Source organism: Periophthalmus magnuspinnatus, chromosome 3 (genome assembly GCF_009829125.3).
Source record: "Periophthalmus magnuspinnatus isolate fPerMag1 chromosome 3, fPerMag1.2.pri, whole genome shotgun sequence".
NCBI classification, from domain to species: Eukaryota; Metazoa; Chordata; class Actinopteri; order Gobiiformes; family Gobiidae; genus Periophthalmus; species Periophthalmus magnuspinnatus.
This window is the reverse complement of record NC_047128.1, coordinates 10,209,734-10,232,816: the sequence shown is the minus strand read 5'-3', so window position 1 is coordinate 10,232,816 and position 23,083 is coordinate 10,209,734. Positions and strand designations below refer to the sequence as shown.

At 44.1% G+C, this 23,083-nt stretch overlaps 1 protein-coding gene across 2 annotated transcripts in view; it reads left to right on the top strand.

Moving 5' to 3' along the window:
* plekhg4 (pleckstrin homology domain containing, family G (with RhoGef domain) member 4) overlaps positions 1 to 23,083 on the top strand; it is a 118,458-nt gene that overhangs the window by 86,989 nt on the left and 8,386 nt on the right. For both annotated transcript variants that reach the window (XM_055232525.1, XM_055232526.1), the window contains exons 14-19: positions 11,408 to 12,153; positions 13,115 to 13,315; positions 15,600 to 15,849; positions 16,788 to 16,877; positions 21,237 to 21,467; positions 22,406 to 22,576. In XM_055232525.1, coding sequence (XP_055088500.1) covers positions 11,408 to 12,153; positions 13,115 to 13,315; positions 15,600 to 15,849; positions 16,788 to 16,877; positions 21,237 to 21,467; positions 22,406 to 22,576 — 1,689 coding nt within the window. The remainder of the gene's footprint in view (positions 1 to 11,407; positions 12,154 to 13,114; positions 13,316 to 15,599; positions 15,850 to 16,787; positions 16,878 to 21,236; positions 21,468 to 22,405; positions 22,577 to 23,083) is intronic.

The window sequence follows — 23,083 nt, the reverse complement described above, 5'->3', positions numbered from 1 at the left end:
CTAGGAACTTACTTTGGTGATAAAGTGCAACATAAAACACACTGAATAAATACAAATACAAATAAGGCATGCATGAAGTTAAAAAAAGATATGCTTAAAAAACAATAAAACAAAAGGTAGAAAATATATACAACAGCAGCATCAGAACAACAGTGCAGACATGACTTATTAAAGTGACCGGTGTTATAAAGTGTCCAGTTTTGAGCAAATATTATAAAGTGTTCATGAGACAAACGGTAGAGGGGAAGAAACTGTTCTTATGACGAGAGGTTCTGGTCCCAATGGACCGTAGCCTCGTGCCAGAGGGAAGTGGCTCGAATAGTCCATGTCCAGGGTGAGAGGTGTCAGCTGCTATACGGCCTGCTCGCCCCCGAGTCCTGGAGACGTACAGGTCCTGTAGCGATGGAAGGCTGCAGCCAATCACCTTCTCAGCAGAGCGCACAATGTTGTTATTATTATTATTATTATTATTATTACTTTAATTTATTAATTTGCTGGTATTATACTTTTTTCTTTCTCTCCTTTGTTTTATTTTATTTTTTTATTTGTTTATTTAAAATTTTCTTTTCCCGGTTACATTCTCTATATCTTTTTTTCTCACTTACGATTAACTAGCAGTAGGATTCTCATCTGCTGTCCCCACGTTACCCCCTTCAAAATCATGAAAATATTGTTGTGGAAAAAATTACAGTTGTAGATGAAAAGTAATCCATTTACGAAGCTCGGTGAGTTTTGCAATACAGGAAAAAAGGTTTATTGTTTGTTACAGCAGATACAGACAGGACAGGGCCCAGGCCTGCCCTGGCCCCAGACTGGTAGCCTCCCGGCCTCTCCCCCATTTCCCCTCTCCCTCTAAGTCCAAGTCTCAACCAACCAACCACCCAGCCACATCAGCTCTGACTATTTTATACCAGAATGACAAAGCTACATACATTTCAAAGCAGAGTGACTTTTGTTTCACACCCATATGATAATGAACTTCTACACTTAGACAGGTAGAACAACAGCGAGTTTCCTGTGGGGTGGAGACAGAGCTTCACACATGTTAATGTCTGGTCTGGGTATGGCAGACTGACACAGATCAAATGCTTTTTAAATACACAACATGGCTATACTTAAATTTCTATCACAATATCATACACACACACTCACACACGCCCCAACCCCACACCCCCCCACACCCCCCCCCCCCCCCCCCCCACACACACACACACACAACACAAACTTGTCACATACAATTGTAAATAGCTGTTATAGCAAACAGTGTTATGTCTTGGTATGTCTTATTACCACTTGTTACCACTGTATATGGCTGGTCACTATGTTTTTCTGTCTTGCATTAAATAATAATAATTAAACAAAAAAAATCTGGCTGCTACACAAACCCCATCATGTTTTGTTGCACTGAGTTAAGCAAAATGCAATGCAAACTGTTATATTATGGACATACCTGGAGTAAAGCAGCTTAGAAGTGTTGGCATTCGTTGAATTCTTTACTCGAAAAAGTGACCACTTACCTGCACAAACATTTACCATGAGAGAATATTTAAGTCTTTTAAGAGTAATCCATCACTGCCCTGGTTTGGTCTTAACCTGCTCATATGAAGTCCATGTTTTCATGAGTCACGTATGGCCTGCATGCTAATTCTGAAGATCAACGCTGCAGCTCCAAGCATGTTAATTACACATGTTAATGGCTAATAGCTCTAATAAAACATTCAGCATTGAATAGTTAGCAAATCATTAATAACTGTACTGCATATTGTGGTTCGTCTCTGCAAGATTTCATTCAGTAGCAAAGTTGAGAGTACTTTTTTGAAGAATTCTTTGTCGTGTTTTAGCCTTGGATTTTGACCTTGGATAGTTGTGATATAGGACTACTTTGGTGGTGCACTCTACTAAACTTCTGAGTGAGTGATTTCATATTAAGAAAAACAAATTTTCAAAAGTCAATACAAGGATTTTATTTTATTTATTTGTTTCGGTACATCACCCAGTCCTAATTAAAGGCGTACTGTGTAACTTTTGTAGTGAAGGGTCCGCCACCTGCTCGTCTTCATGGAGATGTTATCGCTTCACGTGAAATGTGATATGGTATGTCATTAAGCATATCTATTACCATGGCGACAGGCATGCAGCACCTCCATAGCCAAGTTACAGTTAAGATGTGTGGAGAGGTGACACTGGCTTGCATTCAAGGCATTTTTGAGGAATAATACATTGACTTTAATGCCACGCTATGAAACATTCCCATATTCCAAAAAAGTAACAACATGTCTGTGGAGACCAGGCAGATGGGAGAAACCCCTTCTATCAGAAAAGTTACGTAGTGCATCTTTAAGCTTTATTCTAGTCACTGTTGTGTAGTTTGGTATAAAGGTCTAATATTCCTGAGGTATCAGCTGCTTGTGTATCTCCTCTCTAGTCTTTACAAAACATCATTCTCACCTTCTGCAAGTTTAAGTTTAAGCTGACCCTGATTTAAGCTGATTTCCATGGCCTCTTCCTGTACCACTCTCACTCTCTCCGGTTGCTATGCATCTCCATGCGGTTGGATACAGGCTGAGGCAATGTGTAAATTGTCAGCTTGGGGGGCAGAGGTTTATTCAGTCCATCAGCAGTGTATAAAGCAGGGGGCCTCTCTGCTTTCAATATACGCCCCATACATGCACACATAGGCATTTAACTATCCCAGGGAGGATGGTAGAGTTCCTCATGGTTGTTATGGGGTCAATGGAGAGGGAGGAACATTTTTAATTTGCATTGACTGACTGGCCACAATGCAAATATATATACCGGTATTTATAAATGTTTTGACCTGTAGATGTGTATTGATGGGATGATAGTACTCTTTCTCAAAGTGACCCTAATTTAGAGAATGGCTTATTTCTTAACTTTTGATATGAAGAGAAGAAATTATGCTTTGCTTTACCTTATGTTTGCCATCTATGTGCATATAGATATTTTAGGTAATTTTTCTTAATCGTAGACTATATACGGTACTCAATATTGTAGTTTTCCATATCTCCAAAACATCAACTGCTGTATTATTCATTTTTTGATATATCTCGAGAATATCACCACTTGAGCTTAAAAAAGTTACTGATGGCTGTAGTGTTGTCACGATACAAAAATTTCAAACTCAATTTGATTAAACACTCTTAAGACAAAACAATGTGATTTTCAACATTAAATGGTAGTACTTTCTTTTATATTCCCATGTGGTCTTATATCTGTGTAATCCCTCAGTGGTCCGGGTAGGTTCCATAGTGGTCCATGGGCGTATACTAATCTATGTGGTCTTATACTTGTTCTAAGGCTCAAGATCATTCTAAAGATATACAGGAAAGGTTCATGTCTGTCCTGTGAATGTGACTTTTTTAGTATCAGTACCAGCTCCAATGAGTATCTAGTTTAGACAGATTTTCAATACTTTTGACAAACCTAGATAGCTGTTAAAATGTGCCACAATGGTCTGTATCGTACACAGTGGTCAGTATGTTTTGGTCTCACTGGTATTTTCACACTCTGATTTGTGACCCACACAGCACATGGCCCCGTCTCTCCTCCCCCTCATTCTGAACAAAGCCTCACCACACTGACGCCTCTTTTGTACTTCCACACAAACTTCAAAGACACTTTAGTTTAGATGGACTTCGGGGGGTGATGTCATTCTCCCATCATGCCTCTGTATCCCTCCAGCTTCATTTGTTTTGACAAAAGAGATGCCCCACAATTATCTAGACTCACACTCACAAAACCAACTGGAAGTTTACATTTGTTCCGTCATTTATTCTTTTGACTCATTATCAACAAGTGTCCGTCAAGCTGTGATCTGCTGTAAAAGGTTCATTGTGATACAGGGACTTTCTGCCAAGTGTGAAGTACACACTTTTCTCACTTTAACATTGGCTATGTTTATATGTACAGCAGTAATCTGATCATGATCTGATTTCTGGAGTTGGTAATATGTAACAATCTACTTATGTATTGACTTGTACAATATATTAGTAGTAATAGTAGTAGTATAAGTAGTATCTCATTTGTAAGTGGATGTAAACACACGACAGAAATCAGATCTCTAATTATCTTATTTCACTGGCCATGTGAATGTAGCCAATTACCAGTGGTGGAACCACCAACATAGTGAAAGCGGCAAAGTAATATACTTAAGTATATATTTTAGGTATCTGTTTTTTACGTAAGTAAATTTTAAAGTGGATACTTTTTACTTTTGCTTCACTATATTTGAGAGCAGGTATCTGTTATACTCCACTACATTTTTGAACTGGACTGAAAAGTAAAAATATTTTTATTATTGTTTGAGACCTGAGGGTTTATTTTTAGCACGTTCATAATTTGAGAAAACAAAAATATACCGATAAAAACAGCTAGGAAAAACTACCAATTTAGTTGTTTCTGTTGAACAAAATTCAGCACAAATCTTTATCAAAATCACTTCATTTGAAGCTTTATTAGATCTCAAAATCTGCGCAGTATACTTTTACTTTTTACTCTTAAACTATATTTTGTAACAGGTACTTTTATTCCACCACTGCCAATAACTGCATCCACTTATTATATCAGTGTGGTTCAGCTTGTCCTATGAATCTGTCAGTACTTTTTCATGCTTGTGGCCATTCAAATTTCTCTTATTGGATTAGCACAACTGGAAAACACCAAATGTACTCTGATTACTGCTTCATGTATATTAACTGACTTATCTTATTTGGATAATGAGTTTAGCATTTTGTTTATCTTTGGATATGATTAATTGACAGATTTGGCCTTTTAGTGTTGAACATCTGACAGTTACAGACAGTATTTTGGTATAATTTCAAGAAGTATCCTATAGTACTGCAAACTGAATACAGTGTGCTGTGTTAATGTGTATGTGCAGGTGTCAGGTCCTTAACTCGTAAATTCATTTTTATCTGTGAGAAACCAGTGCTGTTTCATTATTAACTTTGCTCTGAATCAGACAGACTAATGTTGGTATTTTTTATCACTAAATACACAAGCGCTGGTGTTGGCAGCGTCCCGACTGCTGAGGTCATCTGGTCATTTACTTCACCTTTTCAAACACATTGTAAAAGCAAAATGGTTTCTTTGAGTTCACAATATTAATCATACTAGGTGGTGATATATTTTTAAAAGCAAATAGAGAAGTATAAGGAAAAACATTTGCATTTCTTTAATTCATAATAATTAACATCCTATTTATATGTGCCTCATTAGACCTGACAAAATAATAATATATAATAATGGTGAAGCTTGAAATATCGCTACAGAGAAATATTGTGATAAACGATAATATTGAAACAATTTTATATCACTAATTAAGAAGTAAAACATTAAAAGGCCTGAGATGCAACACATAAATAGAATGTACCAATAATTAGCCATAAAAGGAACTTATTCACCCCTCTACTGCTCAAATCTTTTTGTTTTTACAACAAAATTCCCCAAATCTCCCACTTTTTCAAAGAAAAAGTACTCACGATAAATACTGAGCCCCATATTCTATTGTTCCATCTGTCATACATTGAGCGATAGTCGATATTGTGACAGGCCTGTACACTGCTGGGACCCCGAAAGTAACCAACCACTGACTTCAAAATGACACTGACACGAGTAATACATTTAATACATTCAGGTTTAAATGTGTTTATTTGAGGAGTGTTATAACCATTGTTGGATAAAATAGTAAATTTTGTTACTTAATTAAAAGTACAGATACAGAGATAAAAGTTTTTCAAGTAAAAATACCACATAAAAAAACCTGCTTGAGTAAAAATATTTAGGTACCCGTTTAAAAGTGCGCTTTAAGAGTAAAAAATAAAAGTATTGTTTGTTCATTTGTGAAAGTGTAAATGTAGTGATATTGATTTAAACATATATTTTGGTCACAGTAAAAATACAAATAAATGTCTTTATTTTTCTGATTATTTTTGTGTATTCTTGTTTTCTCAAACGAAGATTGAACGCAAAAACTTTAATCAAGATGTTATCACAAACATGGTAAAAATAACCTCTCAAATCATATGAAAAGTACTTTTTACTTTTCAGTCCTATTCAAAAATGTACTGGAGTAGAAAGTACAGATACCTGCTCTCAAATGTAGTGAAGTAAAAGTAAAAAGTATCCACTGTAAAATGTACTTAAGTAAAGTACAGATACCTAAAAATTCTACATAAGTACAGTACTTTTTACTTGTTGCTACTAGTACACTACTTGTACTTTGTTACCCTCCACCACAGGTTAAAACATACAGTTTAAAATTTTAGAAATAGATTAAAATAGGTTTCCTGTTTTTCAATTAATTTCAATTCAATTCATTTTATTTTTGTAACGCCCAAAATCACAACAACAGTTGTCTCATTCATGTTCGACTTAGCCAATTCACAGACTGCCGCTATCTGTAACTTAACCACCTCTGACTGACCGCGCTGAATATCGTTACCCCTCACTTGTATAACGATCCGGCGGTACCTATTCTTACTTTTCTTTAAGAGCCTAAGATTCCCCTCGATGTCACCCAGTCTGGCTCCAGGATAACACCGCGTGGAAGCTGCAGGCAGTTCCGCATCCCTGACCATGGAGCTCCCTATGACTAAAGTGTCTCGGGTCCAGCTCAGGGGAGCAAACCTGTTCTGGACGGGGAGCTCTCTACTCTCAACCCTATGTCCCTGGTCTGCTACAGTCCTATTCTCAGCCCTGTGTCCCTGGCCTGTCCTAGTCCTACCCTTTCTTCTGTCACAAACCAGTCCTGGTCTGATCCCGGCTGCACGGGTTGCGCTGTGGGGCTAGTCTCGCTAGCTACGCTAAAGCTACTGCGGTCCGCGGTCCCTACTGCTGCTACCTGACTGTAACTCGGGGTCAGAGCCTCCAATGAGCGGATCAGCGTTTCTAACTCTGAAACCCTGGCCTGCAGGACTGCCACTACACTACACTTAACGCAGCTGTCCCTATCATCGTCAAATAAGCCAGGGTCATCACTCCACATATGGCAACCAGGACAGGGAAGAGCGAGAGAAGAGGAGGAAGGTTTAGCCATGATGCTAGTCAGCTAGGCTAGTTCAGGCTGAACCGAGAGATAGAGGGGCTTAATCACGAAGTACGGAGCAATAGATGCTGAATGAAACTTCAGTGGTTTAACGAAGTATTCAGGCACTAGTGTAGATGTTAGAAATTGCTTTTAAAACTGTAAGGATTCGTGGATTAACAATTTCAGGAGAGAGACGCTAGATATACAACTTGCAAAACAGAATGCACTCACCCGGAAATGACGTCAGATCATCCTCAGAGAATTAGAGAGTTTAGGCAACAATAACTTGTTGTTGTTGTGGTTATTTCCGGCAGACTGGGCATGGTTAGTGCATTGCTGCCCTCCGCTAGTCAGGAGATTTCATGTAGATTTATACCTCGTGGCGAATGCTCGCCTAAAGGAAAAGGACGTTACAGCTGCTCTTCCCTAAATTCTGTAATAAACCCAGTTTGTATTAGAAATCGAGTCACCAACCAAGCCCTCTCCTTGGGGTAAGCTCCATGTCCTAATATTGTCCTCAAAGAAAAGTTATTAAGTCCTATCTTAGATAACCCTCTGAGCACTATATACTGGACAGTGCAGCATAACATGCACCACAGTCTCAGAGACTCCACACCACTCACAACAACCATCATCATGTTTCTCAATGAGGAATAGCCCACTAGCAAACCCACAGTGGCCTAATCGGAGGCGTGTCAGTTTAGTGTCATCCTGGCGTGAGAGAACGGGCCCAGGAGGGTCATTAACTGAAACTATGCTGTGCATCTGTCTCCCTTTTGTTTCATCATCCCACTTTTGTTGCCACTGCTTTTTAATACTGGCCTGTATAATAGAACGACACTCCATCCTACCAAGAGGTATTCTGAGGTGTATTTCTGACTTCTTTAGACTAGCCTTAGCAAGACTGTCTGCAACATCATTTCCCTCAAGACCAGCATGAGCTGGGACCCATAAAAACCCCACATCAAAACCACCTAACTCAAGTTTATACACCATTACTAGAGTCTCATTCACCACGTCAGGACATCCCTTACTTCCTTCTCCCCCTTCCAAGGCCATTAACGCTGACAGTGAATCAGTGCAAATTACTGAACTCTTAACTCCTACTTCCTCCAGCCACCACAGTGCCCACAGAATTGCAATCAGTTCAGCAGAGAAAATAGAAATATCATCTGGGAGCCGGTGAATTTGTTGGATACGGAACTGGGGAACCCAGAAGCCAAACCCCACTTTATTATGTTCAGGGTCTCTAGACCCATCTGTGTATATTTGGGTGACCCCCTCCCACTGGTTCCCGAGATAATCTCTCACATAGGGCGCCAGATTTCCCTTGTAACCACTTTTGGCTAGCTTCTTTATTGACAGATCAATAATAGGCTCATGCCACAGCCACGGTGGAATCACAGGCCACTGCACCGGAGCCACAATTTCACTGCTTTTAACTCCAAGTTCCCTAAACCCTCCCTCTACACGTTGTAAAAAGCTATATCTATTAATTCTGCTTGCACTCTGACTAAACTCCCAGCTTTCTTCTAGCACTCGGGTGGACAGCAGTGATTTTCAGCCCCTTTTAATTTCACAAAATAATTGAAAGCCAATTTTTTACGTCGCAGGGTCAAAGGTATTTCACCTGCCTCCACCAACAGTGCAGAAATTGATGTCGTTCTCATGGCCCCGGTGCACAATTGAAGTGCTCTTGCCTGCACTACACCCAACTTTGCCAATGTCGACTGGGCTGCAGACCTATATACTACACATCCATAATCAAACACAGACCGAATCATTGCCTTATAGATCATTAAAAGCGCATCCCTTCCTGCACCCCAGGTTGAGCCGGTAAGGCACCTCATTATGTTTATAACCTTGCAGCATTTATCCGCCATTCTCTGAACATGTTCTCCATTTGTCAATTTTTCATTCATCCATACACCAAGGAATTTGAACACTCGCACTCTCTCAACAGGTTCCCCATACAATTTCAAATTATGACACCCAATATTCTTTTTCCTTCCAAAAATGACAAATTTGGACTTAGCGACTGACAGTCTAAACCCCCATCTATCTGCCCATCCCTGACTTTATTATGTGCTGACTGCATCTGACTAAAAAGGAGTAGTGGTCATCCAGATCTCAGCCACCACACATTCAAGCTGTAACTCAATATTTACTCTGCGGTATTGGACATCTTCTGCTATAAACATACCACATCCCCCACCAGAGGAATTTCAATCTTTACGCAGGCAGACATAACCAGGAATTACAAAATCTAAACACGGCCTTAACCAAGTCTCTTATATACAAATAATTTTCGGCACATGTGACTCTTTAAATGCCCCAATAAATCCTTTTAACTCTTGCCCATTAGCTATGAGACTCCGCGCATTCCATTGAAAGATGTGGAATATCATCACAAGATTAAGTAGGCCCCCCACCACCATCATCATGAGAACTTGGGCAGCGCCAGTCTGTGTTTTATCTTTTCCAAAAAACAAATTGTACAGGTACTCTGGATCTACCCAGGGAGTCCCCAAGATTTTTTGAGCACTATCAGCCACAGCTCGCACAATATCAGAGTTGTTTTTTGCTTTTTTAAAACTGCACATCACTTCGGCAATAAAAGCCAGAAAGTTCACTGTATTCACAACTACAGAGTCCTTCGCTACAGCTGACATAATAGTGGGGGCACTCTGCCGCTTCACATGCTTAAGAGCATCAGCGTAAGTCACACCTTTATTAGCCTCCTTGTAACTCTGCACTTTAGCAGCTTGCTTGTAGTGTTCATACTCCCTACTGCCAGCAATATGCCCGCCTCCACAAGTGCCACACTTGAGCGTCGCCTCCTTACACTCAGCAAACTCATGGTTACCCCCACACTTTCCGCACTTGCGCTCCCCCCGACACACCGCGGCAACATGCCCGTAGCGCTGACATTTAGAACACCTGAGTGGGGGTTTTCTATATGGCTGCACTCGCCAAACAGCGCACGTAGATTCTCTCAGGCAACGACTCCTCTTGAAAAGTCAAGACCACTGTGGTCGTATCCTTCCTGACGCCCTCACTAAACACCCGAATGCAGGAAGCATCTACAACCTTAGCCCTTTCAACTCCTCTCACTAGATCTTCCATTGTCATCTCAAGCGACACCCCATACACAACTCCTCTGAGCCCTCCTTTACTTGCAGGCACAAATCCTTCAATCTGCTTTTCACACAACATTTTAAGAGAGGCAGCTTTCTTCCTCTGGGACTCTGGAGAGCAAACAATAAGCAACTTCCCATCTGCCAAAATCTGGGCACTCATGATCTCCCCCAAAACATCTTTCACTGTCTTAGCAAGACGAATGAGGTTAACTGAGCTGAAGCTATGTCCATTCACAAACTTAAAGAAGATTCGAAGGTCTTTATTTCCATCCACTCTCTGAATTTTAACAGACGCCACCTAGCCGGCGGGAGTGGCAGGCTAACTGCTAGCTATCTAATAGCAAGGAGTCACTGCAGCTATGTCCCTCTAACTACCTGTCCAATTATCTAACTAATGTCCCCCCCTAGTCTTCAGAGAAGTACTTGTGGCGGGTTGTTATGCACAATAGCCCGCAAGACCGGTAAGGCAACCGAAACGGCGACCCACCTGCAGCCTCGGAGTGCTCCCAAGCAGAGCTTCAGCCACTTTCCTCCCCACTCCCACCCCAGCGATTTCCACCAGGAAAGCGCTCTTAGCCTGACAGGGACAAACTGACTGCAACTTACCTTACTATCCAAACCTCTCCTCCAAAGAGTTTTAAAAGAACCAGTGTAAACTAGAGAGAAACAAACCACAAGCCACCATATGCACTTCCTCTAGCCACAAGAAGCTAGCAGCCCGGCCATCGTATCGCCAGGCAACAATAACTTGTTTCCTAAACCAATTTTTAAATATCTTCAAATCATGTCCTGACCGTCAGTTTAGGAACCACTGCATTAGGACATGGGCGAGGGTGTGAATCTTTCTGTATCTAAAATGGATTAATATCACATTCACAATCAGTCAAGACCTCAGAGTTATTGAATTCAAAATAATTCCTGCGTTTACACATTTCTACAGATCAGATCAAAAAAGTTCCATGATCTAATCTTACATTAACTTTGCAAAAAAGCCCTTTTGATTGTGAATTTCTGGATTGCATGTATTTTTTAAGGATTTTTTTTTTTTAAATTGTGCTATTGCTGTGTTTCAGAAGACATCACAGCATTCTGTAAGCCAATAATGATGTTGTCATATTGGCCCCCTGGCAATATGACAACATCACATTGTAGAATCTGAAAACATCCAAATTCCACACATGTGTAACACTCTCCCTCTCTCTCTTTCTCTCCTCTTTAGGCCTATGGCTGGGCTCTGGCAGGTATGCGTCACTTAGCGGGCATCACCATGGAGGACTGCTCTCTGCCTGAAAAATGTCCAGTCGTGATCAGGTGTTTGGAAGAGTACAACCGCCTCCACCCTCCTATCCCTGACTCCTGCTTCCAGGAGATGAGAGCTTTGGCTGGGGAGCTCCGGGGCGAACGGGGCCTTCGACAGTGGAGCTTTGCTTGGTCCAAGTGTCAAGAAACAAAAAAAATGTTTGACCGGAAAATGGAAGCAGCTTTGCGGACAAGAGACTCCAATTCCAACCAGCGGCGCAGATCTGACTCGGAACAAAGCAAAAGTTCATCAGGTTTTTCCAGAAAATCTCTGTCAGGATTTTGGGGTGTGAAGGATTCCTCTCAAATGTCCCCATATGCCAACGATGAAACGAATAGTACTTGTTCATCATGTACTCCTTCACCTACAACAAATTTAAACTCTCCAATCACATCTACGCCTCAACACACGCCCCTATTACAAAGACTATTCAGAAGTCCCTCCAATTTTGATGACACTAAAGATTCATTTGAAACCACTCCTTCACCTGCGCCAAGTCTACAACGTCTGGACTCCACAGATAGTTTTAATTTGAGTTTTAGATCTCCATCAATCTGCTCTTCATCTTCTTTCACTCCTCTTGGCAGACGACAGCAGCTGCGTAAGACCCAAAGCTTCGACTGCCCACCCACCCCCGAGTCCTCCCGTTACGGTGCCAGTCCCAGGTATGGATGTCAAGATTATTGGGGTGATCGATAATTGGGATTGTCCAGGTCACAATATAAAAACTAAAAAAAAAAATTATAATAATTTAGATGCAAATTTAAAGGTGCACTATGCAACTTTTTTAGGTCTGTCACCTGTTTGTCTCCATGAAGATGCTATTTGCCTTTAATGTTCCACAGTATGGCATTAAACATATATTTTGGATTTGTTCAATTGCAGGACATTCTTTTTCCTCAGAAACACCTTGACAAACTGAATCCCTCTACCTATGGCATCAACACAGAATATTCCATCCGAAATGCAGGGACTATTTACTTTAAACAAGTTTTTGCCTTTGTTTACACTATGGTAATTAATTTCCTCTATGTATGCCATATCTGCTGCCAGTGTCCAACTAGGAAGTCATTTATTATTATTATTATTTTTTTTTTACAAAAGTAGGCAAGATTTTTTTTGTAATTTCTTCCAAAAAGGACTCATTAAGCCATGTTATAATGTTACCTCCTCAAAAACATGTCTACATCTCCAGAGCTCAGAATGCTCTGTTCCGGTTTGTGATGTCCTGTTGTGTTAATTTTCTAGTTAACAGCTCCTTTTACCTTTAGTTCAGTAGAGATGAGCCAGGGCTGAAATTATCCAAATGATTCTAGTGAAGGTGTATGGAGTTTAAAAACACAGTGGAGCACTTCCTGTATCATCACACACATCACAAGGTGGACCAGAGTGTTTTCTGTTTGAGAGAAGAACTCAGCCTAAATGTGCAGGTTTATGTGTTAAACATGTGTGAATGAAACAAAACACAACAGGTATGTTTGTGATGAGGAAACATTGTAACATAGATCAGAAAATAGCCTTATATGGGCCCTTTAAATATAATTATATTAACATTATTTTATTGAAGCTTGTTTTTTGTTTTTTTCCACACAATAATCATCACTCTAAAATCTGATATTGTCCCAGGACCTTGAGCGAGCCAGCACGGAGGGGGAACACGGGGGTCTTCATAAAGGGGCTGGAGGTATCGAGCACAGAGGCAGCTGACCGTACTCTCTGCCCCAGGACTGGAGCTCAGAGCTGGGTAGGACATGCTGCCAGCAGGAGTCCCAGCACCCAGAGCATCAACAGTGTGAGCTCCACAGCAGAGCAACGGCCCCGAGGGAGGTGGGTGCAACCAGTCAGGAGTTTGTTTGTTTTTCAGTTATTTGTCTTGGTACCAGCTTCTAGTGTAGGGCAGTGTGACACAGTGACTGCATTTAATATCTGTCACTGTAGTGTCCTGCTATGGATATTCAGACAATATTAAATAAATAAAAGCACGTTTTTAGTTGTTTTTATTGCACTGAAAAGCTAAGAAAAACATGTGTCCTTACTGTAAGCGGGCTTGCATCACCATTTCGGTCACTTGTATCCGCGATCTTGTCCTTTCGGTCATTACCCAGAGCTCATGACCATAGGTGAGGGTAGGAACGTAGACTGACCGGTAAATTGAGAGCTTTGCCTTGCGACTCAGCTCCTCCTTTAGCCACAACAGACTGATACAGTCACCGCATAACTGCAGACGCTGCACCGATCCGCCTGTCAATCTCAAGCTCCATCCTTCCCTCACTCGTGAACAAGACCCCGAGATACTTGAACTCCTCCACTTGAGGCAGAGACTCACCACCCGCCCGGAGAGGGCAAGTCACCTTTTTCTGGTCGAGAACCATGGCCGGTGACAAAGGGGTAGCCCTGGCGGTGTCCAACGTGCACCGGGAACAGGTCTGACTTACTGCCGGCAATGCGAACACAGCTCCTGCTCAGGTCATACAGGGACCGGACAGCCCTTAGCAAAGAGCCTCGGACCCCATAATCCTGGAGCACCTCCCAAAGGACACCACGAGGGACACGGTCGAATGCCTTCTCCAGATCCACAAAACACATCTGGACTGGTTGGGCAAACTCCCATGAACCCTGAAGGACCTGATGAAGAGTATAGAGCTGGTCCAGTGTTCCGTGACCCCGGTCTGCCAATCCAGTTGCACTGTCCTCGACTGCCACGCGATGTTGCAGAGACGTGTCAGCCAAGACAGCCCCACAACATCCAGAGACTTGAGGTACGGATCTCATCCACCCCCGGAGTTTTTGCCTCGGAAGAAGGCTCTCCCGGAGGCGTGAGTTGAAGACCCCTCTGACAGAGGGCTCTGCCAGACGTTCCCAGCAGACCCTCATGATGCGCTTGGGCCTGCCAGGTTTGTCCGGCTTCCTCCTCTGCCAGCGGATTCAACTCACGACCAGGTGGTGATCAGTTGACAGCTCAGCCCCTCTCTTCACCCAAGTGTTCAAGACACGCGGCCGGAGATCAGATGACACGACAACAAAGTCGATCATCAACCTCTGACCTAGGGTGTCCTGGTGCCACATACACTGATGGACACCCTTGTGTTCAAACGTGGTGTTTGTTATGGACAAACTGTGACTAGCACAGAAGTCCAATAACAAAACACCACTCGTGTTCAGATCGGGGAGGCCATTCCTCCCAATCACGCCCCTCCAAGTGTCACTGTCATTACCCACATGGGCATTGAAGTTCCCCAGAAGAACAATGGAGTCCCCGGTTGGTGCACTGTCTAGTACCCCTCCCAGGGACTCCAAGAAGGCCAGGTAGTCTCTGCACTGCTGTTTGGCCCATAGGCCGACACAACAGTGAGAGACCTGTCCCCGGCTCGAAGGCGCAGGGAAACGACCCTCTTGTTCACCGGGGCGAACTCCAACACGTGGCGGCTGAGCTGTGGGACAATGAGCAAGCTCACACTAGCTCGCCGCCACTCCCCGCGGGCAATGCCAGAGAAATGGAGTCCAGCCTCTCTCAAGGCTGTTGGGGAGTTGGGTTCCAGAGCCGCTCGGATCTCTCTACACCCGCCCCTCATGGCTCCTCCCGCAGGTGGTGGGTCCACGGGAGGACGGCCCCAAGTCGCTCCTTCGGGCTGGGCCCCGTGGGAAAAGGCCCGGCCACCAGGCGCTTGCTTGCTGTCGGGCCACCAGGCGCTTGCTGTCGAGCCACCCACCCCAGGCCTTGCTCCAGGGTGGGGCACCGGTAACACCAGTCCCGGCGATGTAACTGGCCTTGCTCTATCACTACTCATGTGGGGCTTCTGAACCGCTGTTAGTCTGACCCATCTTCCAGGACTTGTTTGTCATAGGTGACCCTACCAGGGGCATGAAGCACATAGCTCCCAGGATCATTCGGGTGCTCAAACCCCTCCACCACGTTAAGGTGGCGGTTCAGGGAGGGGGAGTCTATTTTAACTCTATCAAAATAGAGTTTGGAATTTTCAAAACCACATTCACAGTAGTAGTGATGTAAATCAGTACTATTGTGGATTTTTTTATAACTAATATTTTTTTTTTATAATTAATAAAACATCAGATGGTTCTGTTTCTTGATGTGTATTTGTTCTCTGTGTAGTAAACTGCGTCACATCGTGGAGGAGATGGTGACTACAGAGCGGGAGTATGTACGTTCGCTCCGATACATCATTCATCACTACTTCCCTGAGATGGAGCGTCCAGATGTGCCTCAGGACCTGAGAGGAAAACGCTCCGTGGTGTTTGGGAATCTGGAGAAGCTTCTGGACTTCCATAGCCAGTTCTTCCTCAAAGAGCTGGAGGCCTGCTGGAGACACCCGCTCAGAGTGCCACACTGTTTCCTCAGACATGTAAGGCAATGAGGCAACACACTGGGAGTTTTCACGTTGTAGGATGGGAGGACAAGAGCCACATTTCTCTATCCATGGGTTTCAGAATAATGAAAATCTGTTGTCATAGAAAATACCACTTTAAAATAAAATAATAATAATAATATCTTTTGAATGGGAAAAGTCCTCAAAATGCCACCTATAAATAGGAATTGACAGCCATGAATAGGTTATATGCACATGCTACAATTTGATGGTGTCATAGAGGCAGGAGCCTTTATAACTGTGGGAGATTCACAGTTTTTACTGATTTGAAAGAAGATTTTAACTGATAACAGTCACATCTGTGGGGTTGAATAATGCCACCACTTTCTGAAGTTATTGTGAAATGATCACTATTGTTTATTTATACTGATAGAGAAGACACTGAACTTTGTAAGTACTGGGCCTATCCACATGAAACAAAAACTGACAGATATATTCACCATAAACCAGGTCAACAAATCAGACAGTTGCATAGAAAACTCTACCACAGAATTCTGACCTGTCTCTAGTTTAAGAGGACCAAAGCAATTCACAATTAAAACTACATATTTTGAATGGTGAGAAGTCTTCCACATGTTTTTGGAGTTCTGGATCAGGATTGTACGCTCTTCAGTTAGCCATTCAGGGTGATATATAATAATAATGGCTTACACTTGTAATGCGCTTTTCAAAGCCTCTCAAAGCGCTACACTAGTCATTATTAATTCATTTCCACACTTGGTGATGGTAAGCTACTATTGTAGCCACAGCTGCCCTGGGGCAGACTGACGCGCATCATTCGCGCACACACCACTTTCTCACTAGGCGTGTGTATATATATATATATTTCATGTTTTTGTAGTTATTACTATGCACTTTAAATGTTTGGCTACATGAATTATACATATTCACATGTGTATCTTGTGTTTTAACAGCAGGAGCAGTTTGGACTCTACGCCCTCTACAGCAAAAACAAGCCCAAGTCCGACACTCTCCTGTCCCACCACGGAAACTCCTTCTTCAGGGTAAGACTCTGCTCTTTCAGTCTCTCTGACCCCTCCCTGGGCGTGACACCATGCGACCTCTGACCCCGAGTGTTTGCCGTTTTTGTTTCCGCATTCCATACATATTTTGCCAAACACACACATAGACCCTCGTAACGCCTTTGTGTGCAATTTTCAATGGTTTGTTCAGATCTGCCGTGTTACCATCACTTAACATTTCTATCCTTATTAGCTTTTCAGGTCTGAATGTGTCAACACTGAGTAACTGAAGTTTGGCATATTTAGGCAGATATCACATGCAGATTATAAAATATCTTCATTTTAAATAATAATCTATTAGAAAAAAAATATTAGCCCATCATTAGGGTAATATTTCAGTATTTCAGTCATTTCTGAACTTACTTACAAGGTATTTCAGTCATTTCTGAACTTACTAGAATAAGTCCCATTTGCCCTTAAACTCAAGCTTCTGCAAACAAACAAAGCACTTATAGACTTATTGTTCATCCATTTATGATACATATAATAGTTTCTTTTTGAAATAAAGGCAAAAATCCATCCATCCATTTTCTTCCGCTTATCCGGGACCGGGTCGCGTGGGCAGCAGTCTAAGCAGAGACTCCCAGACTTCCCTCACCCCGGACACATCCTCCAGCTCCTCCGGTGGGACCCCAAGGCATTCCCAGGCCAGCCGAGAGACATAGTCCCTCCAGCATCCAGCGTCCTGGGTCTTCCCCGGGGCCTCCTCCCGGTGGGACATGCCCAGAACACCTCCCTAGGGAGGCGTCCAGGAGGCATCCTAAGCAGATGCCCGAGCCACCTCAACTGCTTCCTCTTGACGTGTAGGAGCAGCGGCTCTACTCTGAGCTCCTCCCGTGTGACCGAGCTCCTCACCCTATCCCTAAGGGTGCGCCCGGCCACCCTGCGGAGGAAACTCATTTCGGCCGCTTGTATCCGCGACCTTGTCCTTTCGGTCATTACCCAGAGCTCATGACCATAGGTGAGGGTAGGAATGTAGATTGACCGGTAAATTGGGCTCAGCTCCTTCTTCACCACAACGGACCGATACAGCGACCGCATCACTGCAGACGCTGCACCGATCCGCCTGTCAATCTCACGCTCCATCCTTCCCTCACTCGTGAACAAGAAACGAGATACTTGAACTCCTCCACTTGAGGCAAAGGCTCACCACCCACCCGGAGAGGGCAAACCACCTTTTTCCGGTCGAGAACCATGGCCTCGGATTTAGAGAAGCTGATTCTCATCTCAGCCGCTTCACACTCGGCTGCAAACCGCCCCAGTGCCTGCTGCTTGTCCTGGCTCGAAGAAGCCATCAGGACAACATCATCTGCAAACAGCAGAGATGAAATCCTGTGGTTCCCAAACCAGACCCCCTCCGGCCCCTGGCTGCGCCTAGAAATTCTGTCCATAAATATAATGAACAGAACCGGTGACAAAGGGCAGCCCTGGCGGAGTCCAACATGCACCGGGAACAGGTCTGACTTACTGCCGGCAATGCGAACACAGCTCCTGCTCCGGTCATACAGGGACCGGACAGCCCTTAGCAAAGAGCCCCGGACCCCATACTCCCAGAGCACCCCCCAAAGGACACCATGAGGGACACGGTTGAATGCCTTCTCCAGATCCACAAAACACATGTGGACTGGTTGGGCATACTCCCATGAACCCTCAAGGACCCGATGGAGAGTATAGAGCTGGTCCAGTGTTCCGCAACCAGGACGAAAACCACACTGCTCCTCCTGAATCCGAGGTTCGACTATCGGTCAGATTCTCCTCTCCAGTACCCTGGAATAGACCATACCGGGAAGGCTGAGGGGTGTGATTCCCCTGTAATTGGAACACACCCTCCGGTCCCCCTTCTTATACAGAGGGACCACCACCCCGGTCTGCCACTCCACAGGTGCTGTCCCCGACCGCCACGCGATGTTGCAGAGACGTGTCAGCCAAGACAGCCCAACAACATCCAGAGACTTGAGGTACTCAGGACGGATCTCGTCCACCCCCGGAGCCTTGCCACCAAGGAGCTTGCCAACAACCTCAGTGACTTCAGCCAGGGTGATGGACGAGTCCGCCTCTGGGTCCCCAGTTTCTGCTTCCTTCTCGGAAGACGTGACAGTGGGATTGAGGAGATCCTCAAAGTATTCCTTCCACCGCCCGACAACATCCCCAGTCAAGGTCAGCAGCTTTCCACCCGCACTGTAAACAGTGTTGGTGAAGCACTGCTTCCCCCTCCTGAGGCGTCGGATCGGCGGCGGTATGCCAGAATCTCTTTGAGGCCGTCCGATAGTCCTCCTTCATGGCCTCCCCGAACTCCTCCCAACCCCGAGTTTTTGCCTCTGTGACTGCCCGAGCCGTGGCACGCTTGGCCCGCCAGTACTCATCAGCTGCCTCAGGAGTCCCACGAGCTCAGCTTGATGGCATCCCTTATTTCCGGTGTCCACCACCGGGTTCGGGAATTGCCGCCGCGACAAGCACCACAGACCTTACGACCACAACTACAAGCAGCCGCATCGACAATAGAGGTGGAGAACATGGCCCACTCGGAGTCCATGTCTCCAACCTCCCCCGGGATCAGGGAGAAGCTCTCCCGGAGGTGAGAGTTGAAGACCCCTCTGACAGAGGGCTCTGCCAGACTTTCCCAGCAGACCCTCACGATGCGCTTGGGCCTGCCAGGTCTGTCCGGCTTCCTCCTCCGCCAGCGGATCCAACTCACCACCAGGTGGTGATCAGTTGACAGCTCAGCCCCTCTCTTCACCCAAGTGTCCAAGACACGCGGTCGGGGATCAGATGACACAACAACAAAGTCGATCATCGACCTCCGACCTAGAGTGTCCTGGTGCCACGTGCACTGATGGACACCCTTGTGCTCGAACATGGTGTTTGTTATGGACAAACTGTGACTAGCACAGAAGTCCAATAACAAAACACCACTCGTGTTCAGATCGGAGAGGCCATTCCTCCCAATCACGCCCCTCCAAGTGTCACTGTCATTACCCACATGGGCATTGAAGTCCCCCAAGAGAACAACAGAGTCCCCGGTTGGTGCACTGTCTAGTACCCCTCCCAGGGACTCCAAGAAGGCCGGGTACTCCGCACTGCTGTTTGGCCCGTAGGCCGACACAACAGTGAGACACCTGTCCCCGACCCGAAGGCACAGGGACGCGACCCTCTCGTTCACTGGGGTGAACTCTAACACATGGCGGCTGAGCTGTGGGGCAATGAGCAAGCCCACACCAGCTCGCCGCCACTCCCCGCGGGCAACCTCAGAGAAATGGAGAGTCCAACCCCTCTCAAGGAGTTGGGTTCCAGAGCCCAAGCTGTGCATGGAGGTGAGGCCGACTATATCTAGCCAGTAACGCTCAACCTCCTGCACAAGCTCAGGCTCCTTTCCCCCAGCGAGTTGACATTCCATGTCCCCAGAGCCAGTCTCCATGTCCGGAGATCCGGTCGTCGAGGTCCCTGCCTTCGACTGCCGCCCAGATCTCTCAGCACCCGCCCCTCATGGCTCCTCTCGCAGGTGGTGGGTCCACGGGAGGACGGCCCCACGTCGTTCCTTCAGGCTGGGCCCGGCCGGGCCCCGTGGGGAAAGGCCCGGCCACCAGGCGCTCACTGCCGAGCACCCACCCCAGGCCTGGCTCCAGGGTGGGGCCCCGGTAATGCCAGTCCGGGCGACGTAACTGGCCTTGTTGTATTACTCTTCATGGGGGCTTCTGAACCGCTCTTAGTCAGACCCGTCTCCCAGGACCTGTTTGCCATGGGTGACCCTACCAGGGGCATGGAGCCCCCAACAACATAGGTCCCAAGATCATTCGGGTGCTCAAACCCCTCCACCATGTTAAGGTGGCGGTTCGGGGACGCAAAAATACCCAAGCAAATGTATGGGTCTTATGGGATCTTTGAGCCATTGGCCTGTGCAAATACTCTCAAATGCACTTAAACTATACTTTCTGTTGTTGCAGTATGAAAATGCAGTTTGAAACCATTTCTCTAAAATACTTCTATGACTGTAAAAAGTAATATTTTTAATGAGACAACAGCAGAGAGGGGCAGTGAGGGAGTGAGCTAAAGATAATCAAAAACTAGATTAAAATCTCACAAATTTAATCTGCCTTAATATAAATACATTGTTTCCTACGCAGAAAGTTTCCTACTTTCTGTGTAGTAGTTTGCATGAACTTCCCCTGCAGGTGTAGTCTTGTGAGAGCTGTTTGGGTCAAATACATAGATACGCAATAGTTTTGAGAGTGTTTGCCACGGCCCCTTTTTAGTCGATGAATCGATCAGCAGCACATGCCTTTAGTTCAACAAGAATTTGTTTTTTTCCACTACAGCCATCTTAATCTTTCTGTCTCTCTGCAGAGAAAGCAGGTGGAGCTGGGGGATAAGATGGACTTGTCCTCATACCTGCTCAAGCCCATTCAGAGGATGAGTAAATACGCCCTACTGCTGTCAGACCTCATAAAGGAAGTGGCCGTGTCCCAATCACAGGAGGCGGAGCTTGCCACGCTGCATGCCGCCACAAATATGGTCAAGTTCCAGCTGCGCCATGGCAACGACCTGCTAGCCATGGACGCCATCCGAGACTGTGATGTAAGATTTAGAGAAGAAATAGAAATCTGTTTTGATCTGTCTAAATCAGTGGTTCTTAACCTGGGTTCGATCGAATCCTAGGGGTTCAGTGAGTCAGTCTCAGGGGGTGGAGGTCAAGACACGCACCCGTCTCATATGATTAGCGGACTGCGAGCGTCTTCAGACGTTGGCCCAATTCAACAAATGCACCCTTTGATGTGTCTATCGAAGTACCTGCCCAACTTAAATGAGCGGTTCAAACGGCATAAAAACGAAGAAAAGGAACAGACTTTGCTGTGAAAATGACATGAGAATGGCACTTGCCAAGGTGAAGCCATGCATTTCTGAACTGGTCTCTCAAAGGCAACAGCAGAAGTCACATCATTGATTTGCAGTAAATATTCATTATTATTCTAGTGTGATGGAAATTAGGTGATGGGTTTGTGTTAAAATGTTAAAAATAATAAATAGCATAAATACAGTAAGTTCATTATTGAAATACATAAGGTTAAAAATTAAAATAATTTCAGTGTGGTAGTATTAAAAAAGGTCATGTCTTTGTTGGTATGGTATGTATGTAATTTGTTGTGAGTTCACACATTGTATTGGTTTTATTCTTTGAACACAGTGATGTTAATGCATGGTTCAGTAAAACATACATATGTCTTGAATTTGGAAAAAAAAATAAATAAATAAATAAAATAAAAAATAAATTATATATATATATATATATATATATATATATATATATATATATATATATATATATATATATATATATATATATATATATTTCAATAAACAAGGGTTCGGTGAATGTGCATATGAAACTGGTGGGGTTCAATACCTCCAACAAGGTTAAGAACCACTGGTCTAAATCAATCAATCCTAATTTTCTTTTGGTTTGTAGTAGCCCTTTTATGCCAGCACTGGCTTTAGTAGTTTCTTTGTGTCTACAGGTGAACCTAAAAGAGCAAGGTCAGCTGATTCGCCAGGATGAGTTCACTGTCTGGAGCGGGAGGAGGAAATGTCAGCGCCATGTGTTTCTGTTCGAGGACCTGATTCTATTCAGTAAACCCAAACGTATGGAGGGAGGCTTGGATGTCTTCATCTACAAACACTCCTTCAAGGTAATATTAAAAAGAGTGTTTAAAGGGCTCATATGATGCTATTCTCTGATCTATGTTCTAATGTTGTTTCCTCATCACAAACATACCTTGAGTTGTGTTTTGTTTCATTTATATGTTTAACACACAGACCCTGCTTATTTAGACTATATACATATTTAGAGTTCTTTTCTCAAACAGAAAACACTCAGTTCCACTTTGTGATGTCATATGGTAGTACAGGAAGTGCTCCACTGTGATTTTAAACTCTACACACCTTCACTAGAATCATTTAAATGATTTTAGCCCCAGAATTGCCAATCTCTACTGAACTAAAGGTAAAACTACAACTTCATGACATTACAAGGTGTACAGATCTTTTTGAGCTTTGGCGATGTAGACAGACTAATAATAAAGTGTTACGCAAACATGTGTGAATGAAACAAAACACAACTCCAAGTATGTTTTTGAGGAGGTAACAACATTAAAGCTAATAGCTCACAAGAATCAATTTTAGAACAATTGTAGAGC